The sequence below is a fragment of the Branchiostoma lanceolatum genome, chromosome 3, assembly GCF_035083965.1.
Source record: "Branchiostoma lanceolatum isolate klBraLanc5 chromosome 3, klBraLanc5.hap2, whole genome shotgun sequence".
Classification (NCBI taxonomy): domain Eukaryota; kingdom Metazoa; phylum Chordata; class Leptocardii; order Amphioxiformes; family Branchiostomatidae; genus Branchiostoma; species Branchiostoma lanceolatum.
In genome coordinates, this window is record NC_089724.1 from 31,521,750 (window position 1) to 31,549,182 (window position 27,433).

A 27,433-nucleotide genomic window follows, 5' to 3' on the forward strand; every position below is an offset into this window, starting at 1 on the left:
GGTGGTTAGTTTGTAGTGTGTTTGTTAGTTTCCTTCGTAATGTTGTCCTCTAGCACTGCTTTAAGATAATACTTCTTTTAAGAAAACAACTTTTTTATATCCTTACCATGTCCATTGTCAGGATGTCATATTGTATATCAGTAGAATAATGATATATGAGGAACAAATCCTACCTGCTCCAAGAGTTTAAAGGTAGTATACAATATTTAACAGGGGATAGAGCCAATGAAAAAATTATTGGCCAAGAGCCAAAAGAGGGCCACCTTAATTCTTGCATAAAAAAAGGGCCATGTAGTACTTTATATTCTGTAACTAAATAAGGGCTGGACTAGAGCCACTCCCAATTCCTCCCGGAGTTTTACACAAAGCTAGACAGGTTGATTTTCCAAGAATCAATCAAGGAATCAACCTAACTTTCTTGGAAACACTGAGACTGTTAGATGATAGAATGTGCACATAAGGCTCAGAGGTGTTGAGCTCTCTGAGATGCATAAATCTGCAAGTTGATGTGTTGAAACATTGAAAGTCACTAAGATCACCAAATGAACTGTTGGGGGAAAGAAATGTTTTTCATTGACCTGTTTTTCATTTTTGTGTTATTTTCTACACCTGTGTTTTTGAACTCTCCCAACTATATTTGTCTTTTTCCTTTCTGTCTCAGCCTCCTTTTTTAAAGATTTTTTTCTGGAGCAGTTCTGTTACAGTATTGTTAAAACAAATATTTCCGCGCTGAAAAACTGTCAAATGACTTCAGATTGCTACTCAACTCAATGCTTTGCATTTGAAACCATTTCAAAATCCTTCTCACTTGCTAAGCACTACACATCACCATTTTTGTTAACTCATTATAGAACAATGATATGTTCGAACAGATTTTTAAGGGTTGTCAAGTTGAAATGCTAGTTACCTGGTGTCCCTATGTCAAATATTGGCACTTGATGATGATGGTAGATCTGTGAACATCCTAAGGTTGCAGTTAGCCCTCTTTGCATATATCACAAGGTATATTGTATGCACAGCTGTAAACAGAAGTGGATTGTTGCTATATGTAGCATTGCTTAGGCTGCTAAACGGCCGTTATGAGCATGGTTATATCACTACGTGGCCCTAAAAAAAGTCCCACACAGCAAATTCCTCTGGCACTGATTCTTATGTAAGAGACATGCCATTTTGTACATACCACCCACCTAATGTTTGATCTGCACAGTCCGAAACAGAGGAAGGCTCTTTGACCCCGTTCATTCTAAGCCTAACATAACCGGTTAAAAAGTATCTGCATAAATTATGTGAGTTAACCGGTTGAAATAAGCCTAGTGTTAGCGCAAATCAGCCGTTTTTTTAAAGGGTTTTAACCGGTTACACAAAAACCACCTCGGGAGTAGGTTTGGTAAGGGTTTTCCGAGGTGAAAACCCTAGTGTGAATGCTAAGGACTAGTTAGCCAAAAAAAATAAATGCTATAACTTAGATATGCTTATTTTGCTTAAGCTCTTGCATGAGGAATATAATGATACTAGTATCTGAATGTAAATAAAGAGCATGGATAGGTGGGAAAATTCTAACTGAAGATAGATGATGAAAACAAATTGATTTTTAAACATATTTGTGAATATCAATCAGATTATATCTTATGCTGATAAACACATTTATTAACATGAAATGTTTTTTCCATGTAATATAGGAAGTGTTAATGATAAAAGGCAGCATTCATAAAATATATGTATTCTACAAGGTTATGAGGATAACATACAATAATTTCACCAATCTTGTCTTCTTACTGTTAGCCATACACCATAAGAGTAACAGGTTCCTCTTTTATTTCACAAAAATGTGCTGCTTCCCCTTGCTATCTTACATTATTCCTTCCTCTATTCACCATATTAATGTGCTCTTGTTTTTCGCTCATGGCAGGACACAAGTGCCTCTCATTATGTAGAATGTTCTGTCAGTCTCCCTGAATCTACCTGTGACATCCATGTCACCCTACCTGCCCCACCCAGCCTGTGTCCCTATGCCATAGGGTGATAACCCTGGGTCAGCACACAATGTATATTATAAACTTCATCCCAGGGAGTGGGATAGACCGGAGATCTCATCGCAGTTGAGCCTGAATATTGAATAACAACGAGTGTTTCCCTTGGATTTGGGTAATATTTGTAGAGGTGGGAAACAGATGTAAGTGATCTTTCCTTATGAATACTTGTAGTCTGCCCTATCTTAGAAGGATGATAAATTTCTTTTAAGTTTTTGTAGGTATGCAACTTAAATTCAGGAGTTATAATCAATTTTTCGGTGCTCCTGGTCAAAATTGCACAGGCATGTCCTCAGTGGGAATATAGAGTTTCAATCAAATTATAGGCTTTAATACTGGGTTCATAGGGTCAGCTTCTGCCAAATATTCATAATACAAGTACAGTTTACTTAATGGGGACCATAGTTCACTGCTGCTAAAATTACCTTCACCTCTTATGTTGATTCAATTAAAGTTAGTTTTATATCTGTTCATTAATGTCAGCTCTTTTACTTTACTTGTTGAAAAGATCATTCATTAATTGAAAATCTAGGATAGACTTAGAAATGGTGTTGGAAAGAAGTGGGAAAATCTATCATTGTGAACTGCTAACTGTAATTGAGAGATGGTTCGTAACGCATTGGCTTTTTAGCGAATACCCACAAACGCCCACTCTGGCAAAGTCTGCGCTGCATGAATCTAATTTTTTTTGCTCGGAATATGTTCAGGTTGTGCTCCCATTGATTAATCCTGAGTTCCAAGTCAATCCATCAATCTGAAGTTAGATAAAGCGAACGTGAAGATTCTTACCTGGCTTTTTAGCGAATGCCCAGCAAAAAAGGCTTTTTTTAGCGAATGCCCAATATATCAGCCAAAATATCGGCCATCGTGACACGGGCGCCAAATCTAACACCATAAACATGTTCAACAAGTTGTCCCCTGAATGTATACTCAGTTTCCGTGCTTTACACGCCTGTAAAGTCACTTTATTTTACGAAATACACAGCGCGGGAGTCCACAGCCCCGGACGTAAAAATCCAATATGGCGGCTCATTTGCATATTTGGGACAGGTTACCAGCAGCCTCTACCCAGTATACGTGCCGCGGGTCGTGCCGTGTATTTCGTAAATTAAAGTGACCTTACAGGCGTGTACAGCTCGGAAACTGAGTACACATTCGGGGGACAACTTGTTGAACATGTTTATGGCGTTAGATTTAGCGCCCGTGTCACGATGGCCGATATTTTGGCTGATATATTGGGCATTCGCTAAAAAGCCTTTTTTGCTGGGCATTCGCTAAAAAGCCGGGTAAGAATCTTCAAGTTCGCTTTATTTAACTTCGGATCGATGGATTGACTTGAAACTCAGGATTAATTAATGGGAGCACAACCTGAACATATTCCGAGCAAAAAAAATTAGATTCGTGCAGCGCGGACTTCGCCAGAGTGGGCGTTTGTGGGCATTCGCTATAAAGCCTGTCCCGGTTCGTAATGGTCTCTATCAGTGTGAGTTCTCTCTCACCTGGTCCAAGGACTGCTGTGTAGCTAACGTTGGGTAACCTAAATTCGGGATTTTTCCGATAATGGTTGACTGAAATCAATCTAGCAGAACAATAAACCATCCTTTTTTTCTATTATTCTGTCAGTATCATGTACTATCTTTGCACTAATCATATATATGGTAGATTTTGTCTCTAGTCGTGCTGACACCATAATATTTCAACTTGAAACTACCGTCCGCCGCACGCACAATGACAGTGTTGTCGGACAGGGGGGCACATTAATTCGGGAGAGAAGATTCGTCTTGAATATCTTACCGCTAATTACATTTTATACAGCAGCTATTCGTTCCATCCTTGGCTTGAGGAGAGTGCTATGGATATAGACGTGTCCAAGTAAAAAAAATACACGAAAAAACGGCCGTACCGCACACATCAGGCCAGCTCGGGAACAACCCGTGTGTTGAGTCGGTAGAACTTCACTCAAAGTCGGCCCATCGTCATCATCGGGCAACGTGTAACGTTACATTATTCATGGTAAGTTAGCTGGATGCCGTAGCAATGGTAATACTACTATGTCCATGTGTTCCTTGTTGTGTTAGGAGCAAACTTTGAGGAAAATATCTTCCTCAGTCCACTATCACACGCAGCATTTAGACAAAAAAGTGTTTCTCACAAACCTTTGCCGTCTGCTTGACAACAGGATTCTGGTTAACAATATGGCGGCGGGAAAATACACGTGCCGTAGGTTGTAGCAACAGAGAGGAGTTTTGATGATTGATCACACTTAGAGTCCAGTTGTAGGTTAGCAAAAGAGATTCTAATTAGTTGTCTTGTAAATAATTGTGTTTAGCAGGCAGGAGATGTGACATTTGTCTTATAAACCAGCGAACAACCGTGCAGTGTGAGTCTCCCACGAAGCCCCCAGACTCTGTCAATAAGGGACGGAGAGGTTTTGACGTCGCCAACTTCTAATGCATGGTTATCGAAGCTTTTCAGACAGTGTTCTGAATGCGTTAGTCTGTCAAGTTTGCATTTCTAGCGGTATTACTGATGTTGCATCTAGCACATATCCCTAAATACCCCGTTTTCGAAAAATCCCGACTTTAAGTACCCCACGAATTTAGGTTACCCAACGTTAAATGTTATTTGACAGAGAGCTACATTTTCAGGTTAGATATTTAGATTTAGATAAAGAAAAAGTTATGCCTTATGGTATTGGATGAAGTTCAATAAATTCATGACACATTGCAAATTATCTCATCTCTTGCTAGGGAGGTGTGACAACATCTAACATCAGGGCAGTCCCTAAATGAAATCAATACCTCCATCTATAATTACCCTTGGATGGCAATGTAACTGTTATCTCTGATTAAAAACAACAGGGGCTGATTGACATGATGATAATAACCCCCCCCCCCCAAACAAACCTTAGAAATGTCAGACTTTGAATAATGAATAATGCTTGCAGGCTATTCAATAAGGGCATTGTTGTTTTCTAATTATTGGGCTTGATACCTGTGCTGCAGTTAACCTCAAAAGGGAGGGCTGCCTTTGATTGCCTGTAGCCCACAAGCATTTGATTATCTAGAGGACAAAATGCCTGGTCCCTCATGGCCTTTGGTCAGGTAGAAGAGCTTTGCTCTCCATACAAATGACAAGGTAGCCTGTGAACAAAGGGACCTTGTATGATTTTAATTACACAAACGGTTGCAAGGTAGTTCCCATGTGATAATCTCGAGTTGAACTTTTTTGATCTGTCAGTGCTATAAGCTGCATGTAGAGTCCTTTTTTTAGGGATGTGTGGTGGGTGAATGGCAAAGCTCCTGGTCCAGGGAAAGGGGGGTGATGTGATACCGTGGGAAAACGACCAACCTCCTGCCAGATAAGAAGCAAGACAACAACGCCTTGTCTTAGGTCAGGGTGGTCAGAGATGCACATGTGCCAAAGTACGTGTTCTTGGCTGAGTTTTGGACAGGTCCCACAGACCCTGTAGGTGTCCATTTCACCCCACATCTGCAACTTCCATCTGTACCTGAAAGTTTTGGATTGTTTTCTCCCCGTGGTCCCTGGAAAGAAAAACATTTGAACAATAAACTATCATGTCCAGGAAGGGGGGCCAGTTCTGACAATATTTCACAGAATTAACTACTTGTTCAAGAGAATGCAATGTGTGAGTAAGTCATGAGAAATGCAGCAGAACAACTGACCCTAGATACAGCAGGTCAGACTTAACTGCTCAAAATATGAAGTACCCGCCTCTTGTTTTGCTTTCCTTGAGTGGATTCATGTCTGGAGCAGGGTGATGGTTTTTGCAGGGTACCTGGCTTAGCTGCCAGGAAGAAGGGTAAAAGGGTTTCTTTGTACTTGGAGTCAGTCCAGAAACTTGGAGGGGGGACCAGGCTTGAGCTAGTCCTGTAAACACCAATTTAGCCACCATGCCAAGATGGAACCTCAGATAAACTTCAGCCCCAAAACTATCCACTAATTAGTAGACAAAGATAGACCAGAATCAGTTTACTTCTTCCGACATCCCAACAACTTCCAGGGGTCCTTCCAGATCACGACTTTTGGGCAAGCCTTGTCATCTTCATGTCTTCTGATAAGTTGCAGAAGAAATTGTATTGGTTGTTTGGTTTATTAAGATGCCCTTCTAGGGGCTAATCTTCCGGGGCTCATGAAACAATACAACATATAATGCATACACCAGATATACTCATAAGTACATATTTACATATAAGTACAGACATCTTTATACATAAAGTACAGACATATTTACATATCTGTAGCATCTTGTTATAACGAGGTGGGAAATTGGTGGCCGTCCTATGTTCCGAAATCCCTATGTTCTGAAAGCCCTTTGTTTCGAAACTATGTAAATGCTCTGACACACGGCCATAATTCGGTAGGAAAAGACGCGGCTATACATTCTCTATTTGAGAGCTTGTAAAATTTTCTTCTTCCTTAAGACTACACCAATTTTATTTGTTGATTCTCAGATTTTTCAGAAAAAATTGGAACGACAGGGCGAAAATAAAATAAAAATAAATTTTTTAGCAAATACATGAAGTCCGGGGTGAAGATGAGGATTTACATAACATATAGAATAAAAGGATTATTGAAGAAGTTTCAGCTTCATACAGCTCATTTTATGCAATGAACCCCTTTCTTTGATCTAGTACTATAATTTCAGTAACAAGGTTACCTTTTGCTATATGATATATGGATTGGTATTGAGAAATAGTTTTGATAAATGAAAAATATAACTTATGCCTTTATGATCTATTTTGGTGGCTATTGAGTTTTACAAGTGAACAAATAGTAAAATTGTGAATAAAGATTTGTGAATGGGGTTGATGTCTAACCCTTACAAGTCAGTTTGAGAACTTTGAAGTAGACCTCATTTTGTCTAGTTGACAACCTGCATGGAGTTTTAGGTAAGTCATTGCTGTGTCATGTTTCATCATGATTAGTTACACTAAAACAGGATGGAAAACAGTCTGTTACAAAGTCTGGTAATTGTTGCATTGTTGATACATTTATTGCAAATCTCGGGTTATTTTCCTCATTAACATAAACCTGATGTTTTCACATACACTTCTACATCACTTACATAATTGGATCATTTGAATTTTGTATCTGTTAAACTTACTGTCATTATCATAGTTTGTGGGAAACGTCAAACCAACATGCACTGGATATGATTGTTTCTAACAAACTCGTCAATTTGTAAGTTGAAGAACCCACCACACTTGTCGAAAAGGTTACCCCCAAGTGTAAGTGGATTAAATCCTTCCAGCCTTAGGGCCACATGTAGGGTGTGGAATGGTGGGGCTATTGCGGTGGGATCATTGTGACTAGACAATGTTGAAAGCCACTCCAGACCCTTCAGTTTTAGCCCCATCAATTAAAAAGAACTGTATGCTCATGATGGCTAGCCTGGTGTCCAAACCTATTAAAGCTCCCGAGTCTCCAAATAGGCTATGATAGGTTTGGATACCAGGCTACATGATGGCAAGCGGCTGGCTATAGATAGAGAGTCGGCTCATCCAAATACACTAACAGGATATTTTCTAGAATATTTGTCATCTCAAGAGATGTAGGGATGCATACAATTGCCAAATAAAATCTCAGTGTTTGATTGTAATCCTAAATACAACTATTTTGACATTCAGGGAGGGACATTTCAACTGCTTGAAGATAATCAAGTGAGTTACACCAGCCTGGCCTGGGAAGACTAGTTTGTCCTAGACTCTGTGACAGACTGAAAAATAATAGAAATGGGCCCAAAATTGGCAAAATATACTTAGCTTCTCTTAAACTATTTCCTAATTTGGTCAGTTTCTACTATTTCTTTTAGTCCGTGCCGAGAAATCTAGTCAGAGTAGGGAAAGCAGGGACTGAAAAACATCATACCTAACATTGGTTTAAACAAATAAACTGGTCTGCTCAGTCTAACACTGGGATCAACAAATATAGTAGTAAACATAAACAGAATTATATTTGGTAAACCTAGAATAGTTAAAGGATTACTACAATTGATACATCTTAACATATTGTTCGCAATTACTCTTCATCAATGAAGTAGCATTGAGGCTGGTGGCTAGAGATGAGTTGTGAAGCTTGTGAGGAGATCCCACAAACAGTGGTGGGCACGATTGTGGCTCCCAAGGCACAAGCACGATCCATCTCCCAATAACCCACGCTCAGAGCCTCACTGTTAATTGGCAATCCCAGGCACACTTTAGGGGAACTTCCTCATTTTCATGTGCACAGGGCAGACATCTTGTTGACATGCATTTGTAGGTTTTTTGGCAATTTTTCTGACCTCTGTGCCACTAAATTTCAAAAGTTGTCAGGAATTGTTATCAAATATAATTGTTCTCATTGGTCAAATAAGATAGACAGACAATATAGGGGAACTTGTGGTTAACAATATTGACAGCTCTGGTAATTAGTTTGTAAGATTTTAGGTCAAGGAACTTGCAAAACCTTGTTCTATAAAGTAATGTTATTATTTTGTATTTGCAACTGTTTATGATAGGCCTCACTGAGTCTTATTTCATCTGGTTGATTAAGTAGATGTCTATGGTACATGATGATGACATTTAATTTAACCTTTCTTACATGTCAAGACCCTGACTTTGACAAAGATCTCAACTGATAGATTTTTATGGCTCTTATGCCTATCACAGGGGTAAATATGGTCTTCAGCTTTTGCTATGTCTTCCCAAATGACAAAAATTTCCTTGCCCTAAGGACAGAGAATGTGTAGGAAATGCCTAACCGTCTGCTGTGTTACATTCTTCTTCCAGGTCGTCATTGCCACAACGGTGAATGTGGACGGCCACGTGCTGGCCGTGTCAGACAACATGTTTGTGCACAACAACTCCAAACATGGAAGACGGGCCAGACGTCTGGACCCCTCCGAAGGTATGCCGCTCCCGCTCCGGTGGGCACATGTTCCATGTCTGTCTGCCTGTAGTCTTGACAACTCGGCTCAAGTTATCCAATTTAATGTTGCTTTTGCTAAGAGGAAGACATATCAGTGTGCATTGCTTGCAGGCAGTATTAAAAAGGACTTGTTGTATGACAAGGACACTTCGGCAAAAGATATGTATCCTTTTGGGGTAAATCTTTTAAGAGTGAATTATTAAGTTTCCAGATTATGAAGAGGTTTTCCCTGGTTTTTGAATGCCAAATGCTTTTTAAGTCCATATTTGTAACAGCTATTTCGGGAGAACTGTTTAAGCATTTTAACAGTTAAGTTGGTACAAGAAGGTTCATTCTTTGGCTGAGGAGTTTGCAAAAGTAGGAAGTCAAATATGAGAGAATTTTTAGGATTTTACGTTACAGGAAATAGGAGCTGCCCAGAGAAGCCTTACCTTTTGGCTAAATCTAGTTATGTATCTGTTAAAAAGATGTCCTAAACTTCCAGTGTAAAACTATATCCCCACCATTTAGTACTCCCTGATGCCGATAGCAGAAGTTATGTTGTCAGACAGTCTTAAGAACTCAATTGAAAAGTCTCTTTAAAGGGAAGTCCCATGAATACCAGCATCTATCACATACCTCCCTTGTGTTTAAAGGGACAGGTTGTTTTGAACAACACAACAACAAGGTCCACTGCTTTTCTCTCTGCCCTAAAAAGCTTGAGTTGCTGAAGACACATCAGAGTTAGAATGCCATCTTATGTGAAAGATTGTATTCATCAAGTGGCTGAGGAAAACATGTTCTATTCAGATTTGCAGTTGTTGGTGTCATGGGCTCCAGGCAGATATTTGCAAGCCCCACACATTTGGGAAAAATATCAGACGGAAGCACCCTGGAAAGGGTGGCCTGCAGGCTTTTGAGAAGCAGTTGTCAAACATGGGAAAGTTCAGCTTCAATTTCCCGTCAGCTGGTTGTTTGAGCTCGATGGAAATCATTGCTCTTAGCCGTACACTTTAATCCCAGGTCCCAGAGTCAGAAAGAAGGAGAGCTAATGGAAGTTGTTGGACTTCGGGCCAAAAGAGCAGATTATTTTTCCATTATTATTCTATCAACAGCCTTTGACAAAAGATGTTAGCATGGAGAGAAGTGGTCTCCAAATGCTATCACCAAAGTCACTCCCTTGATCCCTGTAATTTCTGATAATGAAGCTAAGGGATTTGAGCAATAACCAATGCAGGATGTTTGATTGTACTGTACAATGTAGCAGTGCTGTATTAGTATCTGCTATCTGTCATTATATATTATGGTTACCCTGCTGTTGCTGGAGACTCAAAGCTTTTGAATTTGACCACAAACCACATTTCATTTGAGAGAACCCTCAGCATACATGTAAATTGTATTTTAACCTCTCATTGGATTTATTATGAAGCCTTGTTCTAATTGGCCCAGACACTGACAGAGCTAACTCTAGTCAGGAAGTAGTTGTATAGCATACACCTGAATGTACCCGTCTTGCAGATGTATGTAACATTTACATGTACTATTTGCCACAGGCATGGAAGAACGGTGTATTTTTGTGTGAGGAGAAATTCCACAGAGCTTTGTGTTATAACATTGTATATCAAGAACACTTAATGATGAAAATCATATCCTATTCAGGGTCCACATAGGCTGGCAATTTATCTTGGCTTAATGACCTCGCTGTGGATTTGTTGTTCCAACAGAATATTCCAATGATGCCCAAATCAGCCATTCTTGCAGTACTGTAGCGAATTTCTGATTCCAACCTCGCAGGTTTGCAGGTGCTGAAAATGAGGAGACAGGAGTACTTGTCTCCATCCCTATTTTACTTAAGTAAGGAATCAACATAACCAATATGTTATGGTTGGTAAGATTAACCTTCTTCAAGTTGTTAATAATCAACATGTACAGTAGTAATGAACAGGTTAGGGAAAAGTTGTGGACATCAAATGATATGGGAACTTAAAATTAATTGGCAGAGGACTAGTGATGCTCTAAGTCAGGGTCTCAGATGTGACTTAATTGTTTTGTATCTTTTCAACCCAAAGAACATTGGAAACTCTTTGTATCCAAGAGATTTGTTAGCCTTTTTTCAAGTATGTAAGAAAGAGGACTCAGTGACAGCCTGAATCCTTATCCACTTCCAGCCTGCCTTGATATAACCTTCTTGGTGAACACTATACAGTTCTAATTGTCAGTGGATGGACAATAGAGTGCCATTCATTTCACATTGTAGCTTAATCTGCCCATGATTCTGTTCCCACATGGTTTCATGGTAACATTAGATGCCAATGCCAAGATGCCTGAGACAGATACTTGTTAGAGCCTGCAGTGATAAATTTGAGCATAAAAAATGTACAGCCCTCTCTAGGTGATAGACTGCCATAGTTTGGTCTCATTAGAAGCAGTGTCCATCAAGTGCCACTGCCGTTATTGGGAGATGGATGCAGTTTGGGGCGAAACAAACCTAACAAGGGAGGCCAGACGGTACTTTAGGACCTTTTGGACAGATTATCTATGGTTTTTGCCACTTATGGTTTAGGAACAAGCAAAAGTTCTTTACAAAAGAAATCAAATTGCCATCAAATGCTATGTTATTGATTGATAGATGAATACCCACACAAGAGGAGCAGCAGTAATGAGGGAAGAAGGCATTATGTATGGTTCAAGGGATAACTGTCTGAAATTCCAATGTGGCTTCTTAAGTAGAGGTGTTGAAAAGGAAGAAGGAATAAGGAAAGATTCCCGCTGTTTTGCCATTGTGTGGGATCAAAATGTTACTTGTTTTACAAAATAAATCTCAGGCTGTGGTTTACCATTGGCAGTCAAATCTATGAATGAATTGAACACGGAGAAAGAAAGACAATTTGTGTCAAGTCAATGATATCTCTGATAGCATGACTGTTCATCATATGGAAAAGGGTTTTGATTTTAATCTTATTCCAACAAAGGATTTAAGTGGACAACATTGTTAAAAAATGCCATTGTTTATTTCTATACAGATGGAGAAATGTCTTTCTGTGGAGACTCCAACATAAATAGAGGGTACAAGCCGGGTAAACCATTTTAACCATTTTTATTTCTGTTCAGATTTTCTTGAAATAATACTCCCTCTCTTGCTAAATCTACACCTGCAGTTTCAAAGTATAGTCAATTTTCTGTTCTCTCCTGCTCCTGGGCCTGCTTGTTCTTATTTCTCCCCTTGAAACGCACCAGCTTTTTAGCAAATGCCCACAAACGCTCGCTCTGGCGAAACCCGCGCTGCACGAATTTCACTTTTTTGCTCGGAGTATGTTCAGGTTGTGCCGCCATAATTGATCCCAAGTTTCAAGTCAATCCATCGATCCAAAGTTGAATAAAGCGAACTTGAAGATTCTTACCTGGCTTTTTTTCGAATGCCCAGCAAAAATGGCTTTTTAGCAAATGCCCAATGTATCAGCCAAAATGTCGGCCATCGTGACACGGGCGCTAAATCTAACACCATAAACATGTTGAACATGTTGTCCCCTGAATGTGTACTCAGTTTCCGCGCTGTATATGTCTGCAAAGTGACTTTTTAAAACGAAATACACAGCGCGGGGAGGCCACGGCCTCAGACGTAAACATTCCAATATGGTGGACTCTGGTCACGTGACTGGTGGCCACCCCACGCCGTGTATTCTGTTTAAAAAAGTCACTTTACAGACGTGTACAGCACGGAAACTGAGTGTCATGATGGCTGATATTTTGGCTGATATATTGGGCATTCGCTTAAAAGCCAGGTAAGAATCTTCAAGTTTGCTTTATTTAACTTTGGATCAATGGATTGACTTGAAATTGAGGATTAATTAATGGGAGCACAACTTAAACATATTCCAAGCAAAAAAACTGAGATTCGTGCAGACTAGGCGTTTGTTGGCATTTGCTAAAAAGCTGGTCCCCCTTGAAATTGGTAATTTCAAACAATAAACTGGGTATTTGTATTGTAAAGAAAGCTACAGTGCTAACTTTTAAGTCCCTGTAATGATGACATTTTGGCCACAAAAACTGAACAAAACAGTGCCTACCATCCCTTCCATGTCAATTCCCTGCCTGTTGAATGGGCAACTATAGAAGCAAAAGTAAACTCAACACGATGGTACAGCTAGCCTCATATACCCATAAAAAAATAAGAATTGCTCCAGCATTATCATAGCATACAAATTGGCAGAATAAATTTCGAGTATAGCCAGCTTTAGAAAGCTCTGTTCAGGATTACCCAAGGAAGCATTTGACTCATATCAGAGATTTGATTTTTCTACATCACCCATAACTCCCGGGACTGTAAAAAGCGAATATCACCGCTATGCAAATTGAAGTAATTTGACCTTTTTGGTCATGGTGAAGATTTATTTATCCGTCTGTCATCCATGGAAGTAGTTTAGAGATTGAGACCCCCTGGCTTGTGGGAGCAGGCATTTAGCAGGGAGAAGTCTAAACTCTTGCCAAGGGCTGCTGACTTGCAGCAGATTGTCTTACTGGGAAGTGATTAAGGCTGGGGAGGTAGGAGATGAGATGATGGATAACTTAGTTATCTCCACCCAGCGCCAGCGCAGTAATGGGCAGTCATTATCTAGTGAAGAATTGGCCAAACAGATAAAAGAATGAGAAGGCCGGAAACGATGCAGGTAAGAAACCAAAATGATGAAGGAAAGATGGAGTGCGCGTCAACTGTATGTCAGGTCAGAGAGTTGGAGGCCTGTAGGGGTTATACAAGTGCTACTAAAATATGTTCTTCCCAAAGTAATACTTGTGGTGTGCTGCACACCCCCGCTGGCAGAAAGTTAAACTTTCACAAGGGAGGACATGTACCAACGTGGGAGGGAAAACACCATGCTGAGAAAATTGTTTTTTTTTCTTGAAGTAAAGTTTTAAGAAGTTAGGCTTAACTGGTACGTCTTGTTTTCAGAAGATACAAGGAAATTCACCTTTATCAATACTCCTTGGTAGAACTTATAACAGAATGGATACTGCAAACTATGTGCATTATAAGATCATGCATGTATCTGTTCACAAGACTTGATATAAAACTATTGAGGGGGCTTATAATTAGTAAGTCTTGTTGAGAAGGCGTACATTCCACGTTGTCATTAACACGTGTAGACATGGAGAATGTAAATAGGGTTGCCGTTCACGTCTTTTGAAAATGACACTCTTGAAGGTGATGTGTCATGGAGGTCTTAAGGTGATGCAGAGTCTTTGTGTAGTAGCTTGTGATAAATTGATTCAGTTGGGTTGACTTTTTTTTCTGAAGGAAACTGAAAACTTTGGTTGAAAAGACTATGCTAAAAATGCCAAAAAGTCAAGTTCTTACTCATAATGCATCACAATTTATGTCGCCGGTGGCATTTAAAAATCGTGCTATAACCAGCCACCTGAGTCTGACCTAGGACTGTGTGACATCATGAGACTTGGAAGTCCGCTTTCTCACCCAAAAGTATGCACAACAATGTGGGGAGGGAAGCCTTTCTGTGCTATCATGCCTATCTGCATGGCCTGTCTGTAAAGATAGATGCTTCCCTCCCCACTTTCTCGTTCCTACTTCAGGGCAAAGAGAGTGGATTTGCCAGTAACATGATGTCACATGGTCAAAGGTCAGACTCCCGGCTCATGGGGTCGCAAATAGTGATGGAACATTTAGCTAGTATAGTAGGCCTTTCAACAAAAACTTTTAGTTTCCGTTAGCTTGAAAGATGATAGTGTTGTAACACAACTTCTTTTGTCTTCCACAGCCACACCTTGTATCAAAGCTATCAGTCCGAGTGAGGGCTGGACGACAGGAGGTGCTACAGTCATCATCATCGGGGACAACTTCTTCGACGGCTTACAAGTTGTGTTTGGTACAATGCTGGTATGGAGTGAGGTAAGTCTGACGGTTGTAGGCTCTCTACATTTAGCAGAGTAAAAGAATTGGTGTATTTTCTTACAGTCCTAGGTATGCTGTAACAGGGATGTCCTTGTAACAGCCTCACAGTTGAGCTCCTGGTTCCAGTTAGTTGCTAACTGGGAGACCCGGTTCAATCCGGGGATTGGGCATGTTGGTTAGGGCTGCACCCGTCTTTCAGCAGGGACGTACAAGGGAGGTGCCTTTACACAGAAGCAACCCCACCCTGTAAAAATGTACCCTACTATTGAAACAGCAGTAAGAACTGGTAGCTTGCCCAGCCACTCTAAGGGTCTGAGTGAATGAATATGTTTTAACTTTTTAGAGCTCATTATTTTCAAAGAACAATGTGTGGGAATGTGCCATGCCTGGAAGTTGTCAGGACATGATGAAAGATTGTTGCTAATGCCCTTATTCCTATAGCAACCCCTGTGAATGCCACAGGGACCAAAATATTGGGGCCTGCTTAATTTTACATCCATTCATAAAGTTTCTACCATCAACCTGTCTAGCTAGCCTGGATGCCAGACTGTTTCCAGGGTCTACGCAGGCCAGCTTTTTAGCTCTAGGGCCAAAATGCTTGCAAGGAAATTTTACCACAGCTCCCCTCAGTTAGACCCTGAGAAACTAGCAAAATGATATTGGTAATATTTGTATGTAGCTTTTAGTTAGCTTATGATATGACATCATGACACCAATATCAGACTGTTTGTTCGGTAGTGACTGTTGTAAGGGATGTAAACAAAGCAGAATGGCACCCAGGGCTTTCAGATTAGGGGGAATTCTGATCCCGACAATGACTATTCAGTTATTGATCTCACTATTCAGTTATTGTCTGTTGGCACTGGGCTCATGAAAAAAAAAAGAGTTAAGTTCATAAACACTAACAGAGAACTAAAATATGTTCTTCCCAAAGTAATACTCTTGAATAGACATATCATTTAATATGACTGTACAGGAAGCTGACAAAAAGGGCATCCTTTGAATGAAGACAGCCACACACACTCAATTTTCTTTCTAGCGCAAAATTAAATCCCCACGAACTTAAAGGAATTTACAGTATTGTGGTGCACTTTGATCCATGTTTTTGGTCACCCTAGCCTTGCCATTGGACATGGCCTGTTGAACCCTGGTCTTAGTTATGAGCTTTGCTATCAAGGTAGGAAACAAAAGCTATGCAGAGGGTGGTTCCTTAGTTCATCAGTCTTTCACATCATGCCAGCCCAGTGGTAGGCCCAGGTTTTGTAGACATCCTTGAACAAGTTCATTTTGTGCACTTTGTTGTGTAGTGCAAGTAAATTGGACATCTAAATCAAAGCTTCCTGTGTGGAGGAATGACGGAGTTGATTAGAGATGGCATTCACTTCATCACAAAGCTTGTCAGGCACAGAGCTCAGAGGTTGTCAACCGTGGGAGTTGACATGAAAGCCAGAAGATGTAGGCTTCGGCTGTAAATGTGTCACCACAATAGCAGCTTCATCAGTCCAATCTAAACCCCAATCTACGCTGGGTGCAAGCCTGGGTGCCACTGTGTCTCGTGGTATCGGGGAAGGAAGGCGGCACACAAAATCCTTCCCTGCTTGAGTGTGACAGCTTATTTTCCACCTGCATCTGTCTCCATGACGACCAGGCTCAACTCCGTACCTTGCCAATGTTCTGCTTGGTTTGCTGCGGTGTTAGGCCAATAATGTTTTCAGTTATCTTGCTGATGTAACTATTTCTGTAGTCCATTATGATTTGTGGCAGGCCGAGTTCCAGTCACCATTGATTTTTGTCGCGACAGAAGCACCTCACTACCTTGTTTGTCATTGATCGTGCTCCCAGCCACCACATAAATCATGCCTAGTTTGGACCGGGATTTTCCTAAAAGCAAGTGAAGATTAAGAGAGGATTTTGGAAAGCCGGGATGTCACTCATCATATTTTGCAGTCAGCCTAAACAGGGGGGATTTTGTTTCCAATATGTACTAAATAAAACGGTAACTTAGCTGCTGGTGTGAGATTCGCTTGTCAGAAATACTCAGTCATGGTGGCAGATGCATGCCTATCCTCATTAAAACAGATTTCTCCCATTATCTTGGGTTTTAATCAGCAGATGGAACCCTGTCGTGACCACTACTTAACAATTTCATAGTAGACCAAAATAAAAGCAACCAACTCTGACAACAGAAAAAAATGACTTTTTACTCCTGTAATTTGGTAACACGTAATTATGGCAAAAGTGATCCCCAGTTACGGTAGACAATACTAACAATAAATAGGAAAACAAGATTATAGACCGAAATGTATTGCACCCAGGTCTGCCAGGAGACCATGCGGCAGCCCAAATCAGGACGCCAGCATTTCCATTTAAATTAATTCCCACCGTAACATTATACCATAATATCTCTGGCAATATCTGCAAGCGGTAGGCAAAGATGAAAGGACTGGGGCTTGAGTGGTGGAATTAGAACTTCATGGTATGTTTGGCAGTAGACATGATATTAGCTTCAAAATATTCCTATCATGCAGATGCCCCTGAGATCAGGTGCCGGTGACAGCAACAGAAGTGACACTGGCTTTGCTTGATGAAGGTTCCATAAATATGTAATGACGTCATGTGAAGTTTTGGCACGCCCTTCTGTCACATGAAAGTTTCATGCAGCCTTTTGAATAAGCACAAAATGCAAATGATCCCAGGCTGTCACCTCCCTACCATATGGGGCTTTGTAGGCCGCTTGCACTAAGTTCACTTCCCACGCAGGAGAGATCTTTTAAAGCTCCGGAGGCTCATAGTCAATGCCGGGTGGGAGCTCTTCTTACTGAGGGCCATGTTATAGCAGGAAAAGATCTGTTCAACTGAAATAGGGAAATGTAAACTGTACTTTCATTCTGTAGGATTAACACACACACAAGTAGAGTTGTGAATTTACTAGAAAGAGCTAGTAGCAACAAAAGTTGGTGAATGCCTGCAGGCAGAATTATCTAGATTAACCATGTGCCCAAGTTTTCGGGTTAGCGCTCATGAAAAATTTACAGCTTTGTGCCTTGCTGCTGCACATATGGTGTGTTTAAAATTTCCAGCAGAGGAAAGATAACAAACACGCTCGAATATCATGCTACGAACTGTCAGCCTGCCATAAAATTGATGTAACTTTGAAATCTTTCAGACCCAGGAAAATTAATATTTAATGATTTATAACAGGAGCAACACTGTTCGTTCGGGGCTCGAAATTCATTTTTGGGAATACGGGCACTGATAGTGACACAGAAAATTTGGGGTGCACAACATAGAATAAGTAGAATGTCAACAAACCTGATTGCAAACCTTCAGGACTTCAAAATCAAATGTTTTATTACTTTTTCTGACACTGTCAAGAATATGCTGCATAAATATAGTGTACTTTATGTAAGTCTACACAAATATCTAGGTGCACACACAGTCAACAATTAGGTGCACAGCTCCAGTTTTGGGTGTATAGAAGTGCATATGCACTCAGTATTTCGTGCCCTCATACCAGACTGTCTGCAGGCTACTTAGGATTTTTTGTACCATTAGAGTGAATGTTAGAAATGAGAAAAATAGTGAAGTTGAAGCATAATTGATGTTACCGATCTTTTTTACAGCTGATCACACCACATGCGATTCGGGTGCAGACACCGCCACGGCACATCCCTGGTGTTGTGGAAGTCACATTGTCGTACAAGTCCAAACAGTTCTGCAAGGGCGCACCTGGGAGATTTGTCTACACATGTAAGTAGTAGTTTGTTTTTCAATGAAGTAAAGAGCGAACTGTAAATAATGTATTTGAAACTATGATTGACTAGCCCTACAAGATAACTAATTGTTGTTCCAAATTGGAATGTTTCTAAAGTGATATTGCTGTGTATGGAATTGTTACAGGTTTTGTAATTGTACCCCGGAAAAACAGGTCATTGACCTGAATGTTCTCTAATTATAAAATGAGAAATGAAATTTTGCGAGGGGAAAAAGAAATAGGGTTGGTCTCGGTCCTTATGAAGCTATACAGATGGAAAATGGGGTAGATTGGATGGTCCGTTTTCTAGCCACCATCATGCAACCTGTGGTTTTTTTTCAGCAGGCATCCCAAAATGTGTGATAAAAATTGTGCGATGACGTGTATTTGAAATGTTGATTGACTTAAGCTTAGTACTATTTCCAAAGAGCCTGTGCTGTATGTTTCAAGATTACATTCATTGACTGCCATCATGCATTCTGCATACAACTACGAGCTTGTTCATATTGAAAAAATAGGACAATAGAAGGTTTGAGTATATTTAGTAAACATGGCTCGTAAAAAAAGTATTCCTTGCAGCAGAAGCATGATAATGTGTATGAAGGAAAACTTACGGAACAATGCATATTTGCGCGAACTTCCATCTTTGCTATATATTATGATGATATGATGATGTGGCATGTTTTAAAGAGCAGAAAATGCGCCCCAAAAATTCTTCCCCATTTTGTATGGAAACTTATTTATTTCATATGATAAAAGTAGTCTTAAGTACTGGACGATAAAGACAGTAGACAGTAGCCTGGCAGAGATCTGCAAATTTTGAATATTAGAATGATATTTTACATATTGTTTTCTTTTCACTAATTTTGCATTTGGTGGGATGTTAGGCAACCCATGTCCCTCCTATTGAAAAAATTACATGGCAAACATGTTGTGAAGGTGGTGTATAAATGTAATGACCATAATTTTCAACAGGAAGAATGACAATGAAATTATGGGCAATTTTATAATGATATAGATGACCTGGATACAAGCTTTTCACCTTTGGGTGAACTTCAAATTTTGTCAGAAACCAAATTAAATATTAATATGTCTAAATATTAATCAGATTGCTTAGAACCCAACTTTTATGACAGCTAGGACTTTAAATTACACAGCTTTTGTCAGGTTTATCACCTCCATCAAAGTTCAGAAAAAGGGTTCATGAGGAGGACACCCCAAATTTGCTTTCACCAGAGCATCCTTCATTTCCAAAATGGAATTATGCAAAATCCTGACCCTGTGACTGGGGATGGCATCAAGGGACTTGCAATGGAAGATATTCTAACAGGCCAGGATATAGGAAATGCAGTAATTATTGCACTCCACCTCTCTTTCATTATACCACATCATTACTATCTGAAGGTGGCCAACAATGTCAGGTAGGGATGCGGACCTAAACCCATTTTCAGGTTCAGGTCCGGACCTGAACCTAAAAGTTTAGGTTCAGGTCCGGACCTATTAGGTCCGACCTGAACCCATGGCATATCTGACTAATTGCCAAACTTCTATTTACTAGTACTTGGAGTGTTCTTACATTGCACTGTGATACACATACATGTACTTTTATACCAGTGTAACACTGTTTGTCATAGACCAAGACTGATATCATGTTATTGTACACTAACCTGAGAGTATAACACAATGCTAACTTGCTAAGTCTGTTGCTTTCTTCTATCAGAATAATGTAGAATTATTAAAGTTCTTAAAAATGAACGAAATAAGTAATAATGACTGATCAAGACTGTGAAAGGAAAAATATTTTCCAGTGCAAAATCACTTTTTAAAGGAAACCAATAAATAAGATTAGACTTTGTCAAGTTGGAGTCCAACACAAAAAAATCACATGCAAAAAAAAAAAAAATTGAAAAAATATATACTTGAATTTCTCTCTGAACTCGGCCTTTTGACATTCTGGCATGCCCTTCATCTGATCAAGGCACCTGGTATTCATTAGAAGTTCATTAGCAGCAAGTCCCGCACCGCTGATATCACAGGATATCACAAACCTTTTGGGAGGCCCACTGCAGAAACATATCCCTGATTGCCGCGATCAAGCCATCTTTATCCAATTTGTGGCAGAAAAATAATAGCCAGCTTCTCCTGCCCCGGACAGATTTTGCCCTTTCCGTTTTATGCTGCGGGATGACATCTTTATATGCCCAAGCGTCAACGAAAACAGTTCGTCACGTCTTCTCACTTCAATTCCCGCGGTTGTGGGTGAAAGGTCATGAAGTCTCGCGAAGTCTCGCTGTCTAGGTCACCTGACCTTGCATGTAACCTACATTTGTATATCAAATCTCGCGAGAGCAGCTAATTCAAAACAAATATGGCGCCTAGCGCCTCGATCGGTCTCGAGAACGCCAATTTTGATCATGTTTTGCACAATCTAACGGTGTATCTACCGCGATAGGAATATTCTTTACTAATCACAACATATTTCATGACCTGATACATTGTCTTGTGGTGGTGCTGGGATATTTTCACGAAGAAAAGATCGTTTTCGGGAAAGATTGCTTGTTGTACCTCAGCATGCAGATAATATGACCGCCATGAATGGCAATGTTTTTCTTTTTCGAGCGCAAATTTTGCGATTTACGGAAGGTTTAAGATGGTCTAGAACGAAAAAGATATAATGTGAGTGCTAGATTTTTTTACCGGTCCAGTACCGAAAAAACCGGAAAACTGGGTTTCGGTTTTTTGGACCTGAACCGAAACGTTTTTTCAGGTAATAACCGGACCTTTATAACCGGTACGCATCCCTAATGTCAGGTCTATTGAAAATTCTCCAGAAGTGGGAAGTGGAGTAGCTCAAAAATCTCCCAACTGGGAGAATTGAAGTTGCCAAAGGAAATGGGCCCGTGTATGCGGAATGACTTTTTATTTCACCTTTTACGATGCCCAGCCCTAGCCAGGATGTATTACTGTGTCATAAAGCTAGTTTAAAAAATACAGGCTGACCAGAAGTCAGGGACAAGGTCCTATGATGCTTAGTAATGCCCTTGCTACCCTGAGCTCCTTTCTATATGAAGAAACACGTTTGCTTTGTGGTAAATAACCTGTAGCAGTATATCAACCCCAGGTGCTGTATATGTTGTGAATATTCAGCAAGAGTTAGGCCCGAATGGTGACAGGTGTTATGACATCACTTGACAAATGGTGTTGTTATTGCCCATCAATATTAGTAATCTTCCGGTTTCTTTCTATTGTATTGCCACGTCCCCTGTAAAAGGCTCTTTGGAAATGTTTTTGGAAAGAGTTTCTGCTACCTAAAGGAAGAGGTCCAATTACTGTCCCACAATAGCTGTAGATCATGCTGTCTTCTACCCAGGTTATCAGTGTTCTACCTTGTTAATCATTTGCCTGTCACCCACATTCAGAATGAAGAATGGTTTCATCAAGCCATTATGCCTAATGAGTTGATTTTCTGTTGTGTTTCTGTGCATATTACCACACTCTAAAACATTGCTTGACATTTAACCAGGGTCAGGCTACCAAAACTCACAGTGTTTTAGATTTGCGGTTTAAACAATTATGTAGTAAAGTGGAAATGCATGTTCGGTCTCATTGATTCGTAGCAGAGAGGTCACCCGGAAAGTGCAAAAAGAAAAGCCACAAAGGTTTCAAGATTTACAGTATGCACATGCACACAAATGGAGATTCAGCACAACATAAGTTTCAGTCATTGGTCTACAATAGCACAGATGCCTTGACTGACCGTTATTGCATTATTGTACTGGTACATGTGTAGTATTGTGTACTTCTTCTTTCAGGGTGTGACTTGATCGAGAGTGGTTAATGCAAAGTTCCTTCCTCATTTGGAATATAAACGAACAACCTTGCGAAAGTTTCATTATGAACAGATGATGATGTATCTTATATCCATGAAATATCAATTAGATGCCATCTGTGCTGCAATGATTTCTCTCACAATGATGAATAAATTCAGCTTTAGGTAGATCTTCTATAGCTTGCACCAAAGCAGTTTTTTTTTAAATAATGGAGAGAAAAATTCTAAAAAATATATTTCTCAGACTGGTGATGACCCGTTAACATTATTCTTGTTCATGTGACAATCATGTTGGTAAGTAGTACAGTTCAATATAAGAGATCTAAATAGACACAATCAAAGCTAAACTGTAAACATTTGGTGATATTATCGCACAATCTGATGATGTTGTCACACCAGGCAAACTCATGCAATGGAGACACTTGTAATTTAATTTTATGAAAACTAGTCCATAACAATGAGGTTCGCCAGAAATTTAATTGCTGTGGTGGTCAGCAAGAACTTTGTAACCCTTTCACCACTGCACCAGCCTCCCCCTCCGAAATGAGCTACGTGTACCAGCAGAATTACCAATTCCGTTTGATGTTGGGAGTTTGCAAATCAAGGATTAGGGGAATTGGATTAAGGCACAGCGTGTAATTATCGGCACCAATATTATTGACAGTGATCCATCTCCAGCCTCATCTCGGTGTGAAATTGAGTTGTATGTGATAGGCAACTGGACCGGATCTGTCGCTTGCAGTGTCACTGCGATTAAGATGGCTGAACCTTAGCTGGGAAATTCATATTTGATGGGTTAGGCGCTGCCAGGGTGCCACAGTCAAATCACGGGGGACTTGCCTCAGTCGACCTATGCTTTCATCTTAATCCATTCCACAGCTTTGAAGTGGGAGGACAATGTGGATTTTTTTTCTGTGTGACAGCCTTTATAGTTGTATGCATAAAATCATTTTAACTTGATGATGTTATCTGGCAATTATACTGGGAATATTAATTCTGAGCTGATAAAGAAATGCACAACAGGGTTGTAATAAGATCCATGGAATCCCAAAATAGAAGGAAAATCCAAGTTGGCATACTGTTTACCATATTATCAAAGACAATTGGTAATGGGATGAAAGTAATCAGATTTGTTGCCACCATCAAGCTTTTTTCTGTCAAGAATTACTCTATATCAAAGAGCCTCTTCATTCAAGGGGAAAGCTGGTGTCTATTGCATGTCTATAGCAAGTAAGTTGTTCAAAGAAAAGGCATATTCTTTCCTGTCCATGGTACTGAAACTTCTTCAGCATATGTTTTGGAGCTAAATGAAGCAATGGAAATCCTGAATTGTTTTATTGAGGCTTTTCCTATGTTTTTATTTCCTTCACAGCGCTGAATGAGCCGACGATAGACTATGGTTTTCAGAGGCTAGCAAAGTTGGTGCCCAGGCATCCGGGGGACCCAGAAAGGCTTCCAAAGGTATAGTGTCAATTTCCTTATTGTACATGAATTTTCATCAGTTTGGAAGTGATAGCAATTATGCTCACAAAGATATGAGCACCAGGACCTATATGAATCAACTTTATCCGACATTGTAGCTCACTTTGTTGTGAAGTGTTGCAAATGTGTTCATTAGAAGGCGTAAATCACAGCCTTCTAGCAGAAAAAACACTTCACTTTTCAAGATGCACAGCTTTTATGTGACATTCATATTTGTAGTGCATCTAAAACACTAGAACTTGGTCAGAGTCCTCCCAAATTTGATGTGTTTTGTTGTGTTGTGTTGCAGTATCTTGTCTTGTGTTCAGTTGAATTGTGTCTGAATGACTTGATGGTTTAGATAGTCTGGTAATACAATATAACAGCATATGTTGATCTTGAGAGTGGCTATATAGAAAGCCTGCCTCAGTAGTGCTGAGATAGCATTGTGTCATGTTGTGTTGTTATGTTTTCTGCTGTGTTCAGTTGAATTGTGTCAGAAAGATTTTTTGCTTTAGCCAGTCTGGCAGTACAATAACAGCATACGATGATCTTGAATGTGGATCTATTTAGAAAGCCTGCCTCACAGTAGTGCTGACAAAGCTGTATTGCACCTGCCTACCACTGGATCCATTCCCCAGACTCATGATGAAGACAATAAACTGGCGCCAAACCTAAGTACCTTTATGACCAGTGTGAATCACAACAAAATGTCGCAACTCCTATTAGTTATTTTTAACAATGCTGTTAATCTTGGTGCAGGGTTGTAAAATGCGTAAATATTCCTTTATGTGTAGCCAGGCATTCACCATCTTTGTTGACGTTAAGTAGTATAAGGTGGATAAGGGTGGATAAAGCACCACGACGAAGTGAAATAAAAAGATCTTTTGGGTGCTGATTGTGTGAAAAAGTGGTAGAAAAAACACTTTTTGGTTTGGCTTTGATTTTAATTCTGAGTTTCCAACAGGCTGATTATCACTGTCATTTCACACAGAATGACTTTAATAACTAGACATGGTGCACAATTGGAAAATAGGTTAAGCTTGCCCTAATGGCCGTGAACAGTCCAAATCCTGTGTCATTGATGGAAATGCTGCCGGAATTGGTCCCAGAAGGAATTGGGATGTATAAACAGCCAGGAATTCAGCACTGTGGATAGGGCCATTAGATCTTAGGTATAATAAAAAATACAGCCCTCAAATTGCAACCAAAATAAATGTTATTATCTCCCAACATCCCGGCCATCTTCCTTAATGGGAGAGCATGGATCACAGAGCTGACAGCTAAGCCTTGTGTCTGTTTAACCATCTTCATGGAGATTTGCACTCACACACTGCCATCCACTTAAAACAACACATGGGCGTCTGTACACTCTGAACTGTTTAGGTTTCCAGGATGCTAAGTTTTGACAGGATGGTCGTGAATGCAATCAAATTATATCTAACCATCTCTCTCTCCTACAACCTCATTTGTGCACCAAATTTGTAGCGGTTAGAGTAGTCAGCTTGGATACAGCGATACAAGTCAAGTTATCGCCAAACCGTTAGCAAAGATGTAAAATAGTGCTGCATCAGGATTCGGCTACTTGATTCGGGACATCAAATCAATGACGTTGTTGTAAGGAAAGTAAAGTGTTGTGGTACATGTAAAAAAGTGCATGACTTTGTGAAGTGAAATGTGCATGGATCTTTAATCAGTGCTACGACAAGAGATAATAAAATAACCCCTCTTTCACATTCCCTCTTATTGGTCAGTAACCATGATGGGGCAATGATACAGTTGACATGTTGTGGTCAGCCGCTGATAGTGAGGAATTAGACAGCATCACATTTCTCATACTGGCAGGGAAATGGTGTGAAAAATTAAACCAAAGACTGAGGAAGAGGCCGCAGCTAGCTGGAATGAGTGCTAGTGGAACAATAGTGGTGACGAAGCAATGATACACTTCACATATCTTACACCACCTTTGAAGCTGAGAAATGTCAGGTCAGCTACAGCGGCTTCCTTTGCATCAGCTCATGCCCATCAGCAAACGACCAAGCGAGGTGACCCCTGACCTAACGCTGACCCCAACCTTGATAGGTTTCTACCATGAGGGCCCATTTCTATGAATAAATGATTGTCGAAATGGAAAATATTTTTTGATGGCCCATATCTTTGAAAGAAAGAAAATTATTTCAATAATTTTGGTGCCATATGTGAGCATTCCACCTGCCTCATTTGGGGCGGAACAGTTGATCCATTGACCAACTGACGCCAGTTTGGGAGATAAAGTTGTCAACAGAGAGATTGGATAGTTTATGCAGTGCTGTAATTTGATGCTGTGATGGATACTTTTCAGGTACACCCATCTTGTTCTAATGCTTCAGGAAGCAGATTACAATTGGACCATAAACTGGTGATGCCCTAGCTGACCTAATACACACATATTATTTCAGAGAGGAATACCCATTTTGTCATAGACTAGAGACATTATGTCCGGCCCTGCATGGCCAAATTCATTCCACTAGGGCTTCATTTCCAGTCTAATATTTGCTCTCAAAATCATGAAATTAGCTCTCTGAACGATTAGCACTAGCAGCTCTAAGCCCTTTGTAATAGCGCATGTTTTGGGGATGTTAACAAGGCTAGGAGCAGTGCAAATAAGATTATGTTGGTTAAATGTTGCAAAATCACTGAAGTAATCCCTGAGCTCTTGTACTTATCGGCGTTTAATCTAGCAAAAAATTGCCCAGGCTTTCCTTCCCTTTCCTCCTCTGTCATTTGTCATCGCGTGGATTGTGACAGGGCCCCATATATCTTCATATAGCCACGGCAGTATCCATCTTCCAGCGCTCTACAGAAATGGAACATTGCGTATTGACGTACTTGTAAGGGTAGAAGACAAATGGGCCCGGCAAGCCGGCAGCGTACGGTGCACCGCCTGAAGGTCATGGGTTATATTAAACCCAATATGGCTGCCATATTCTATGCATATCAACCAATATTGACGACCAATCTCCTGTGGTAAATTAAGGAGATGATGGCCTAACTTGGCTGAAGCAGGCCCAAGCCAGTCATGTCCTTCTTATTACAATGAAGAATCGCGGCCGGGGCCCTGTCATTCTTCTTTCATAATTCACAGCAACCTGCTGAAGCTAAACATCACCGTAGGGATTTGATGGAAATTTTTACAATGCCTCAAGCAGAAAACAGCATTTTGGGTCCGTAATTAGAACATAGCAACCCCTCTGGGAGGCAGGGCTGGTGAACTTGAACAACAGTGAATGATCACTATCTAGAATGTGTGCGATATCCATGGTCTGTTTGCCTCTTGAGTTAGCACCTTAGTCCCTGAGCTAGCTTGGCTGTGACTTGTGGAGGAACTAGCTGCAGTGGCAATAGCAGGCAGTAGTTTTTATTGTTTGCAGTGTTCTAGCCAGCGCCCGTTATTCTGTGATTTCCCTTTTTTGCCACTCATGACTGACAAAAATTCCGCCTTTTTCATCACCTTTGACAGACAAAAATCGGCATGTAGAGATTATAGACAGGGCTTGGAATTTTGC

General features: G+C 40.3%; 1 protein-coding gene and 1 long non-coding RNA gene across 12 annotated transcripts in view; both read left to right on the forward strand.

Moving 5' to 3' along the window:
• Positions 1-27,433, forward strand: part of LOC136431416 (transcription factor COE3-like) — a 93,074-nt gene that overhangs the window by 51,635 nt on the left and 14,006 nt on the right. For 7 of the 11 annotated variants that reach the window (XM_066422783.1, XM_066422784.1, XM_066422781.1 and 4 more), the window contains 5 exons: positions 8,822-8,939; positions 11,963-12,016; positions 14,711-14,841; positions 18,468-18,594; positions 23,800-23,888. In XM_066422783.1, the coding sequence (XP_066278880.1) occupies positions 8,822-8,939; positions 11,963-12,016; positions 14,711-14,841; positions 18,468-18,594; positions 23,800-23,888 (519 nt within the window). The remainder of the gene's footprint in view (positions 1-8,821; positions 8,940-11,962; positions 12,017-14,710; positions 14,842-18,467; positions 18,595-23,799; positions 23,889-27,433) is intronic. The other 4 variants (XM_066422787.1, XM_066422785.1, XM_066422786.1 and 1 more) reach the window with 1 other exon arrangement.
• LOC136431425 (uncharacterized) lies at positions 18,621-21,729 on the forward strand. The gene is made up of 2 exons (XR_010755057.1): positions 18,621-20,019; positions 21,410-21,729. It is a non-coding gene; the product is annotated as an uncharacterized lncRNA (long non-coding RNA).